This window comes from Dromiciops gliroides, chromosome 2, assembly GCF_019393635.1.
Source record: "Dromiciops gliroides isolate mDroGli1 chromosome 2, mDroGli1.pri, whole genome shotgun sequence".
Taxonomy (NCBI): Eukaryota; Metazoa; Chordata; class Mammalia; order Microbiotheria; family Microbiotheriidae; genus Dromiciops; species Dromiciops gliroides.
In genome coordinates this window covers 695,749,304-695,761,490 of record NC_057862.1, presented here as the reverse complement: position 1 = coordinate 695,761,490, position 12,187 = coordinate 695,749,304, and the positions used below count along the sequence as shown (strand labels likewise).

The window sequence follows — 12,187 nt, the reverse complement described above, 5'->3', positions numbered from 1 at the left end:
CTCTGGGCATTGTCCTATGACCTTATTTGGATGTTTTTTGTAGGGATCTTGTCATGAGTTCGGGAGCTCACTGCCTTTCCTCAGCCATCTTGGCTCCACCCCGGAAGTCTCGGTCTTCTTCCTAAAAAGGAGAATTCCATTGGACAGGAGACAATTCTGATCCAGATCTTAAAAAAAATTGCTGTGAAAGGTGCTTGGTCCTTCCCAGGAAGCTAAGGCTGTGTTGGGGTGAGGCTGAAGCTCACTTCAGCTGGTGTCTAGCATCAGACCAGGCAGCCCCTGAAATGGCCTCCATCTCTGAGCTCGCCTGCATCTACTCGGCCCTCATCCTGCAAGATAATGAGGTCACGGTCACGGAGGATAAAATCAGTGCCCTCATTAAAGCAGCAGGTGTAAATGTTGAACCATTCTGGCCTGGTCTATTTGCAAAGGCCCTGGCCAACATTGACATTGGAAGTCTCATCTGCAATGTAGGAGTTGGTGGACATGCCCCATCACCTGGTGCTGCTCCTCCTGGGGGTGCTGCTCCTCCTGGGGGTGCTGCCTCTGCCGCTGGTGCTGCCCCTGCTGAAGAGAAGAAAGAGGAAGTTAAGAAAGAGGAATCAGAGGAATCAGATGATGACATGGGCTTTGGTCTTTTTGACTAATTATCTCATGTAATACAGCAAATAAATATTTCAACTAAAAAAAAAATTGCTGTGTGAATGCAGGAACACTACATTCAAAATTGAGGGACCTCGGGGTAAGTTCCAATTTTGCTCTTAACTAGCTCTCTGAGCTTTTGAAGTTTTTATACCTGTATGAGCCTTATTTTGCTCCTCTGTGAAAAGTATTCTATGAATCTCCTACCTCTCTCATAGTGAAGAAAACATTTGTGATTAAATCAGGCAACTATTATTGTTACTGGCTGTATTATTATTATTATTGTTATTTTACCGTTATTATGAGAGAAGTGCAAAGCACTGGAAAGTCAGTTTGGACCTGGATTCCTTCATTCTGCCTCAGACAGTTCTTCTGCCAACCCAGGATGACACAATTCTCTGTCCTCCCCCAGGCTCTCGCTTGTTCTGTAGTGTCTTAACTTTCCAGGTGCTATTTAAGAGCTAAGTATTTTTTATTAATATCAGACACTGCTAAAATCTGATGAAGACGCATATGCTAAAAAAAATGCGTGGGTCTCCAGAATGTCAGCAAAACTACTGTTTAAAAAAATTATTGAAGGATTTGGAAGTGTCTCACCATCTGGACTTGCTACAAAAATTTTGAACTATACAAAGAATTATAAATACACACACACAGACATATATATGTAGATATCATACATATATTTTTATATATTAGCTGTTAAGCTCCTAGGAGGTTAGATTCAAACAACCACCAGCATTGGCATATCTGCTACCACATTTCTTGAGTCTAATATTTTCTGAAGTACTTCCATCCATTCTAGTCAAATTTTAGGAGCACTTCCCAGTGTGTAGGACAGGAAGTGCCAAGCCCCCAAATTCCCTCAAAATGAAACCAGACTTTTACCCCAATTCCAGAGTATTGATGAAGGGTGTTGGGACAATGTGACTTGGTACTCACTCTGGAAGGCACTGAGAGATGTCTGTTGGAACCATGTGTAGCAGTATTTCTGCCAGGCTGTACAAGAAGTGGTAACGCCCAGAGGCTGGCTAGAGACTGGTGTTTGAGGGAGAGGTGGGTTCAGTCACAACCTAACATTTGACCAGCAGGAGCTGTTTGAATTGTCTCTCTAATTTACATCAGGACTGAGAAAGACCACACTGGATTTGGCAGAACAGATGCCAACTGATCAATCAGCATAGTTAAGTGCCTATGATGTGTCACATGCTGGGGACACAAAAAGAGGCAAGAGACAACTAAGCTAAGCTTAGAGTTAAGACAATCTATCTGTATTTCTACTTCCTTATTTCCTTAATTGGTTTCATCTTTGCGGTTTAATTAATTCCCAAGTAATAAAACCTGATTGTTTATGAACTAAAGCTCAGAGGCTCCTTTTCTTATTGGCCTGGGAGGAACATATAAAAAGGAAAGAGATTAAACCTAAAAGAGTCCCTCATATTTCCGGTACCCCAATATTAAGGCGAATCACCCTAATAATGCTCTGTATATAAAATTTTGGCCCTCACAGAAGGCATTATCATTAAGGGCAATTAGGAAAGCCTTGCTATAGAAGGTGAGATGTGAGCTGAGACTAAAAGAAGTCAAGGAGGAAGAGACAGAGAGGATGGGGAAAGGCCAGAGAAAAAACTCAGTCACAAGACAGTGTCCTAGACAAAGAATGGCCAGAAGGTTAGTCCTTTGGCTGCTGAATGGAGAATAGACTTGAAACGGGGAGACATGAAGGTGCCATACCAACCATGAGGCTATTTCAGTACTCCAGGCATGAGGTGAGGATGTATTATGGTACGTGAGACCAAGGGAATACTTTTGTGTTGTAATGAACGAAGAAATAGATGACTGAAAAAAGACATGGAAAGACTTCTGTGAACTCATGTGGAGGGAAGCAAGCAGAAGCAGAAAAACAATTTATATGATAACACCAATATTATAAAATTATAAAAATGAAGAGTTTTGAGGACTTTTAGAAACTGATAAATAATGAAAAGAGCAGAACAAGGAGAAGAATTATATAATATCAACATTAAAAAAAACCTTGAAAGATTTAGGCCCTGTGAACAATAAATACAATAGCCATTCATAATTCTAGAGGACCAATGATGAAAATTTGCTTTGCATTGCAGAGAGGGGATGAGGCTTAGAGTAATGAATGACATCGTTTTGTGTATAGCCATTGGGGTAATTTGTTTTGCTTGATTATACCTGTTTGTTACAAGGAATTTCTTTTTCTTTTTTTACAATTTGATGAGTTGTCAACTTAGAGAGGAGAAAATAGATTTTTGTTGATTTAAAAGAACTAGAGTGATGGATAGTGCTACAGATTGGAAATGTTGCATGAACTTTCTGATGAGGTCACTGCATTGCTAATTTTACTTAGCCAATTTATTTTTTTTACAAAGTAACACATGTGTAGTAACCTGTAAATCTAAGTATGTAAAAACAAAACAAATCAAGAAAATGGAAAGTTATAGAAATAGGGGCCATATGGACAGACATGCTTTAGAAATACCATTTTGATAGCTGAGTGGAGGCTAGATTGGAATATGAAGAGACTTAAAGCAGGGAGACTAACTAGAGTGCTGTTACAATAATCCATTTGTGAAGTGATGAGGGCCTATATCAGATGTCGATGGCAGTGTCAGAAGAGAGAAGGGAATGTTTATGAGAGATGTATATATACAGAATCAACAGAACTTGGCAACATATTGGGGAAAGATAATGAGTTTAATTTTGGACATGTTGAGTGAAGATATAGTATATCTAATTCCAGATGTTTGATACGCAGTGGAGATGTGAGATTGGATGTTAGGACAGCAGTTAGGGCTGGGTAAATATATCTAAGAATGAAAAGTATAGACAGGATAATTGAATCCATGGGAGCTGATAAGTTCACCAATCAAAACAGCATATGTAGAGAAGAGAGGTGACCCAGGACAGAGTTTTGAGGGACAACTGTGGTTAATGGACGTGGACTGAATGAAGATCCATCATAGGGGACTGAGGATTGGTCAGACAGGTAGGAGAAGAACTAGGAGAGATCAGTGTCATCAAAATCGAGAGAGAAGGGAATAAGAAAAGAGAGTGGTTGACAGTGTCAAAGGATGCAAAGAGGTCAAGAATGATGAAAATTGAGAAAGACCACTAAATTTGGGAATGAAGAGATCATTGGTGTCTTTGAAGAGAGTAGTTTCAGTTGAATGATGAGGTTGGAAGCAAGACTACAGGAAGTTAAAAAGAGAGAAGAAAGGAGGTGAAAGCACCAAATCTAGATGGTCTTCTCAAGGAGTTTAGCCAAGAAAGCTCCTATTTGTGTTCAATGATAGCTAATGAGGAAGGTTAGTTCCAGTGAGGGTTTTTGTTGAGGATGGCATGTGGGTAGATGGATATATTCATAGACAGTAGGGAAACAGTCATTACACAGGGAGATATTAAAATTAAGCAAGAGAATGGGGATGACAAAAGGGGAAATCTGCCAAGGAAGACAAGATAAGGTATAAGAGGCTTTCTACAGAGAGCTTGAGCCAGTCAATTTTTAGGCAAAGTTCAAATATTGTCTTAGACACTTACTATCTGTGGGACCCTGGGTAAGTCATTAAACTTTTCTCAGTCTTGGTTTCTTCAGTTAGAAAAGGGGAATAATGATGGCACCCATCTTTCAGGACTTTTGTGAAAATAAAATGGGGTAACCTATTAAAGATTTTGCAAGCTTTAAAGTGCCATAAAACATTGGCTACAGAATTACTATTGTAATACCACAGTATACTTATTATTAATAAAACACCATGGTGCATACAGTTACAAAGCACACTAAAGAAATATGGAACAACAAATAAGGTAAGTTATATTCTGTATGTACTGATATGTAAAAATGTCGTCTCCCCACTTAGATTATGAACTTCTTATGGGGCAGGGGCTTCTTTATTCTGATTTCTCAATGCTGAGCCCAGTACCTGGCACAGAGAAAGAACTCAATAAATGCTTATTGTTGATTGATGGATGGGCACAACTCATTCGAAAGTTTAGAAGAAGTGGGTGGGGTACAGAAGGTAAGCCAGATTGGCTCCAATGTAGAACCTAGTGAAGGGGGCGAGTAGGAACAAGCCCAGAGAGATGGGCTATAACCTGATTGGTCTGGGCTTCAAATATCCAACTGAGTGTTGTGTCTATTATGCAAGGAGTAGTGGGAAATCTACTGAGCCCCCTGTTCGGGGGGAGTGAGGCCATGGTGTGATCTCGGCTGTCTTGTGGTCACTTTGGCAGCTGTGGGAAAGCTGCAGGGAGATCCTTTGGGGTAATCTGTGATTGCATTCACTTGGGGATGTTCATGACTCATGCCAGGGGATTCTCATCCATATCTTTACAGAATTCTCCATCAAGGAACCATCCAACACTGTAGAAGTCTTGCTCTGGGTCTTCCTATAATTTGGGAACCTCAGAGATACATTCTGGCTGTCCATCTCTTATGCCTCTATTTTGCTTCTCACTAGGTCCATTTTCTTCTCAGTGATCATTTGTGCCACTTTCCACTGGCTGGTGACATGCTCACACTCAGCATGTGTCTTTCCATTGGCCTTTGAGTCACACACACACTTGGCCTGCTTGTGCTCCTTGACATTTGGGGCAGAACAGATGGTACCACTGTGGCTTTGCATCGCCTTGTCATGCATGGAGTGGCTGAGCTAACTGGCTTCAGCGCCAGGGAGATAGGCTGAAGCAGCATCTGTTATTGGGGGGATTGATTCTGTAATTATAAATCACCGCTTCGCCTGAAAACACAATCTAGTGATAAGGGCAGGCACCTGGCGGCAGGGAGTCATGTCTGGAGAACAGAACAGGGCTAAGGTCTGGGAGATGGAGCAGAGATAGGGGAAGTAATTTCCTGCCAGGGAAGACTATTTAAGCACAGAAGGGGGATCGAAAGAACCTCTGAAATTGCTTTTTTTGGGGAGATATTTGAAAATAGGATAATATCTCAGCACTTCCTTTGAATGTCTCCTCTGAACTTCTAATTGGTGTGCTGCTTATGTCAGTTGACTGTAACGGGGTCTCAAGAACTCAGAGCCCCAAAGCTCTGTTCGAGTGTCAGCTCTGCAGCTCTGACCTTGGGACAGTCCCATGATCTCTCTGAGTCTCAGCTTCTTCATTTGCAGACTGAGGGGGCCGTTCAGGATCATCTTATTAGGATGAGCTTTCTTCTCCCCATTAGATTTTAACCTCCATAAAAGCAGGGGGGGACATGTCATAGTCACTAGATGCCAGAGACAAAAGGTACTTTGTGGTCATTTAATAGAACCTTGAAATGTATAATGGAGGAAACTGAGGCTCAGTGACTTGTTCGAGGTTCCATAGCTTGTCAGTGGCTGAGGTGGGACTGGCCCTCAGGACTCTAGCTCCTTGGTCACTACTCTATTCACTAAATCATGTAGCTTCTGTTTTTCATACCTTACCACCTAGGTCATAGCTGTGTATTGTGTAGCTTTGAATAAATGTTTGGTGCTGAATGAAATCTGAGCACAGTTAGTTGGTGCAGTGAATAGAGTTCTGGGCCTGGAGTCCGGAAGACTCATTTTCCTGAATTCAAAACTGGCCTCAGACACTTCTGAGCTCTGTGACCTGGGCAAGTCACTTTACCCTGTTTGCTTCAGTTTCCACATCAGTAAAATGAGCTGGAGAAGGGAGTGACAAATCCCTCCAGTATCTATGCCACAAAACATTCAAATGGGGTCACAAAGAATCAGGCACACCCAAAAGGTGACTGAACTGAACGGAATTGGCCCAATGTGGCTTCCTTGGGGTCTTGAGTGAGGGGAGGAGAATAGGCAAGAAAATCCTCCCTCCCAACATTTATGGAACTCCAGTGATTTCACCCATTTCTTCAAATATCAAGTCCTCATTTTTTTTCTTTTTGGTTACCTTAGATAAGTTATCAAACCCTCAGCCACAGTGGGCCCAGGGTCTGACAGGCTGTCCCTTATGGATGCCTCTTTGGTGTCATTGAGATCTGCCTGGATACCTCTGCCACATCCCACTGCATTCTCCTACTATGCCCCCCTAGAGCAGAATACATACTCCTGCCCTAGGGGTAAGCTCTAGTTAGGCTCAGTACAAAGCAGCCATTTCTTTTGGTGGGAAGCCAGCTGGAAATGGGACTTTGGGCTCCTCTCGTGAGGTCTCAGGCCAAGTTTCCCCACATGGGCACCAACCTACACCATTCATATGCAATACTGCCTTAAGACATGACCTCTTTGCACCTTTCTGTTGGTGTTTTGGGGGTTTTGATGTCTGGGTGTCCTGTCATATAACATAGCTAAAGCATCTTATGGTACCCTAGGAAGAGGACACATTATAGTTCTCTCTGAAAGCATCAGTTTCCTATTATAACAACAGAAGTAAAATGAGAAGAACACTGGTTCTGGAGTCAGAGGAGCTTAATTCCAATATGCTCTCTGATGCAGATTACTTTTGTGACCCTGGGCAAGTCTCGTAACCTCTGTGGGACTCAGAATTCTCATATGAAAAAGGAGGGCATTTTATAAGGTGATCGACCTTTAAGAAGCAGGTTCTTTGAGTACTACAGTATATTGATGCTAGTTGTTATTATGTATGATTGATTAATGGGGGTTTAATGGGAAATTCTTTTGATATGATACAGGGAATAAGTGCTGGTAACTCAGGTACGTGAGTTGTGTTATAACTAGCGCTTGTACATTGAGCAATTGCAGGGAGAGCCAACTCAGTGGGTGAGAGAAGCAGGATTGAAGAGATCATGACAGGCGAGAGCATTGAGCTGACTCTAAGAAGATGAAATTCTAGAGGGATAAAATGAGAATTCTTAGACTGGGCCTTGAAAAAAGTAGCTTTGCCCATAGAAAGGCAGTAAGACATAGATAGCAGCTTTTGTGCATAAGTTCTTGACTTGTAGAGATCATGAGTCGACAGTGTGAGCTGACAGCCAAAGGCATGAACTGTTTGGCTGAATTAAGAGGCACAGTTCCTGGCCCAAAAGGGGAGATGGTCCCTCTGCTCAGGTGCCTTGGCACTGATGGGGGAAGTTCTGGACACCACAATTTAGGGAGGACATTCATAAGCTGGAGAATGGCCAAAGAATGTCCAGAATGTCCAGGAAACCAGGGTGGGGAAGGACCTGGAATCCCTGGCAATTGGAGATTGATTGCAGACATGGAGCGTGCTTAGGATGGAGAAGAATAGACCTGGGGGATCATGCGATATTCATATATTTGAGGGACTGTTGTGTGTGAGAGTGATTCTATTTCTTCTCTTTGGACATAGAAGACAGCATTAGGAGCAGTTGGGGGAAGGGGAGTCGTAAAGAGGTAGATTCAGGCTTGATATAAGGAAAGACTTTATTTTTTGATAAAAGTATTCTATTATTTTCTAGTTATATGTAGAGATAGCTTTCAGCATTTGTTTACACAAGATTTCCAATTTCAAATTTTTCTCCCTCTGTCCCCTCCATCCCCCCCTCCCCCAGACAGCAGGCAATCCAATATAGGTATATATATGTGTGTGTGTGTGTGTGTGTGTGTGTGTATATGTATATGTATATATATATATGTGTATATATATACATATATATATACACATATACACACACACAACAACATTAAACACATTTCTGCATTAGTCATGCTATAAGAGAAGAATCAGAGCAATAAGGAAAAACCTCAAAATAGAAAAACAACAGTACCAAAAACAAAAGAAATAGTATGGTTCAATCAGCATCCATATTCCATAGTTCTTTTTTTTCTGGATTTGGTGAGCCTTTTCCATCATGAGTCCCCTGGAACTTTCTCGTACCATTGTATTGGTGAGAAGAATCCAGTCCATCACAGTTGATCAACACACAATGTCACTGACACTGTGTATAATGTTCCTCTGGTTCTGCTCATCTCACCCATCATCAGTTCATGCAAGTCCTTCCAGGTGTCTCTGAACTTCTCCTGCTCATCATTTCTCGCAGCACAATAGAAAGGAAAGACTTCTTAACAAGTAAATAGAACTGTCTACAAGTGGCCTGGATGCCTGGGATATGGGGAGAGGGGGGGTCCCCCACTTGGAAGTCAATCAGCTATTGCTGGGTGTGTTCTAGGTGTACAAGCATACTGGCTCCCAACTTTGTGAGCTTTCACCCTCCCCAGGGCTTCCCAATCTCTTTAAGGGTTGGGGTTGGGAGTATCTAGGCTCTCTGTCATTGGCTCCAATTCCCATTGATGATGTTCCCCCAAGGGAAATCCCCTGTACCCAAGTCATATATGTCATCCTTCATACCTGTGCTCTATGACCTTTGGCACTCTTGTTGTTTAGTCATTTCCATTGTGTCTGGGTCTTTGTGACCCCATTTGGGGTTTCCTTGGCAGACATACTGGAGTGGTTTGCCATTTCCTCCTCCAGCTCATTTTACAGATAAGGAAACTGAGGCAAACAGGGTTAAGTGACTTGCCCAGCCTCATGCAGCCAGTGTCTGAAGTCAGATTTGAACTTATGTCTTCCTGACTCTAGACATGGAGCTCTATTTTATACTCTACTCCCACCATAATAGCACAAACTCACAAGAGATGAGTTCAGAAAATGCCCTATTCACAAGAATGGTTTGAAATAAAATCTGATTTTCCATCTTCTCTTTGTAGGTGTGTGTTTTTGAATGTAGTGTATATGTATATCTGTGGTGTTCCAGGGTCAAGACTTTATATACAATCCTTTCTGGCACATAGTGAGCACTTAATGAATGCCTATTGCATGGAAGTCTTCCCAGTCTTCTTTTCTTCAGGATAAAGGACCATTTTTCCTCCAACCAGTCCTTAGATAACATGGACTTAAGCCCTTTCACCATCCGTGATAGCCTCTCTCTTCCAGGCATGCTATAGCTTATTGATATTCTTGCTAGAACATGACATTGAGAAGCAAACCCAATGTTACAGAAGTGGTCTGACAAGATCAGAGGACAGTGGGGCCATCACCTTCTTATTCCTGGAAACTTTGACTCTCTAAAAGTTACTAAACTTTGTTGTAGACATTTTGGCTACTAAATGGCTACCATGTCTAAGATCACAGCTGAAATTTGAGTATTCATCCCACTGTTGATCCATTCATTCTAGACAAACAGCTTGCCAACTTTTACTCACCCATCCTTTACTTTTCTTTTTCTTTAACTCAAGGGCAAGATTTGACATTCGTTCCCCTTTTGTATCATCCTATTAGATTTGACCCAATGCTCTCGACTGTTAAAATGTTCTTGGATCTGGACTCTGTAATGTACTCTTTCAACACTATCTTCCAAATTTGGGATGATCTGATCATGCCATCTTTACCTTTATCCAAGTGCCTATGAGTTAAGCATAGCACATCCAAGAATGTATGACAGAGACTCTGCACTGGGGATCTCTTATACTTATATTGGGGAAGGGAGAGGGGAAAGAATAAATATTTGTATAGGTGGGCCACACTTTACAAAATTATCTCATTTGATGCTCCCAAAACTGAGAGATTTGTACTGATATTATCCTCATTTTATAGTTGAGGAAACTAAGTTAAGCCCAAGGTCACATAGATGGGAAGTTATATGGGGCTAAATTTGTACTCAGGTTTTCCTGACTTCAGGTTGATTGTTTTATCCACCAGCACATTGAGACATTAGTGACTAGCATTTGTGTCCATCCAATTAAACCAGTTTGGAATCTCTTAGATTCTATTACCTTCTAGCCCTCTCTGTACCATCTCTGTCATAAGAATGGCATGAGACAATTTGTCAAATGTTTGGCCAAAATTTTGTTCAAATAAATTTCTATCATCCACTTGGTTTGCCAGTTTAATAACCTTGTGAAAAAGAAAAAAAAAGATAACATGACTTTGGCTTACCCTGTTCTTACTGAAGCCAGGCTGACTGGATGTCATCCCTGATTCCCTTTCTAGATGGCCAATGAGTGACATCTCCAATAACACCTGCTGGAATTATTGCCAACAAGCCACGTCCAGCTCCCTTTCTTGTACTTTGCAGATCTCATTCTCTTTCTCCTTTTTAAAGCTTTATTTGTCCCCTCCAGAACTGTGGTAATTTTCTGTGATCTTTCAGAAATTCCTGACAGCTGCCAGTTCTTTTGGTAGCTGAGGACAGAGTTCTTCTGGGCCAGTAGATTGAACTCTCTGAAGGCAGCTTGGGGCTCACTCATTACCTCTTCACTTTTCTTGGGTGTCATCATCTTCTTAGCCACCATCCTTCTATCTATTTCAGGACAATGGTCATTCTTCTTGGCAGAGGTAACAGAAATTAAGCAACAATGGAGCACCTGCTTTTCTCTCCTTTGAAAGTTATGACCATGCTTTCTACCTTAAGCCTCTTCCTTCTCTGATCCTTCTCTTTTCCCTGATATCACTAAAACGAACAAATCAAATAAAAACAAAACTGTTTTCCAGGTTGTCCTTTGCTTCTCTCACCTGCTTCAGCTTCTTCAGAGCTTTAGCATCTCTGACCTTTTCACAGGACTATGCTATGTTCTTATATTCATCCTCTGTTACCTGCCTTTGATTCTGTTTGCTTGACACACCTTTAAAAATGTTCTATTGTTGCTTCTTGTCTTCACATCAGTCATCTTACCCCATGCACTGAACTGTCCCTGGTGATAAAGAAAATCAGTTATGCTGAACATTCTCTACAGTGATCACATCTGATGATGTGTACTGTATTCCCACCTAATAAACTTGCTTCCCTGCTGTGAGGGACCTTCTTTGGTTTCTCAGTTACTCAGAGTCTGACTTCCTCTGGGTATGTACAGATCATTTAAAAAATTCAAGTTTTGCATTACTGACTTAGTTGGCAATTTCCCTGTGGGTCCATATTTGTCCCTTCAGACAAGTCCTATTTTCCCCATTACATTGTAAGCTCATCAAGAGGAGGAATTTTTTCATTCTGCATACTTGTGCTCTGCATAGTGCCTGGCACGCAGTAGATGTTTATCATATACTTATGGATTGATTACTTTTCATAATTGTTTTCCTTTGGGTCTTCAGAATTGCATTCTTAAGAGTTGCTCATTTCTCCTGGGTACACTTGCCTTGAAGCATTTTGGTCTGGGGGATCCTCTTTACCCTTCCCTGAAGCCTTTGAAATCTGCTCTCCACAAATCTGGAGGGCATGTCATCCTGGCTTTCCTCTTTTTTTATCGCAGACTCTAAGATGGAATGGTCATTTCCCCTCAATGTTCTCATCAGAGACAAAACTGAATTTTCCCTTGTTGGTTCCTCTTTTAAGGATGAAATAATGATTTAGGCAGTTAAGAAATCACTAGCTATTTTGCTTTTGGGGGTATAGAGAGAATCAACAGCTGTCTGTCTGTCTTATGAAGGGTTGAGAACTGACTTGTATCCTGGGATTGATCAAAGGTATTGCATTCTCAGTCAACCCTGAGAACAGTTTGATCTGGGAGGCATGCATGATCATAGCCATAGTTTCTTAAGGGGGTGCACAGAGTCTTAGGCAAAGTAAATAATGGGAACTGCATCATCATCGTTATTGTTGTCATTATCATCA

At 41.5% G+C, this 12,187-nt stretch overlaps 1 protein-coding gene across 1 annotated transcript; it reads left to right on the top strand.

The window, feature by feature from the left end:
* Nucleotides 1–284: 284 nt before the first annotated feature.
* Nucleotides 285–673, top strand: LOC122738854 (60S acidic ribosomal protein P1-like). Its single transcript, XM_043980750.1, has 2 exons — nt 285–355; nt 431–673. Exons 1-2 carry the CDS (start codon nt 285–287, stop codon nt 645–647), a joined length of 288 nt encoding a protein of 95 aa, XP_043836685.1. The 3' UTR covers nt 648–673.
* The last annotated feature ends 11,514 nt before the right edge of the window (nt 674–12,187 follow it).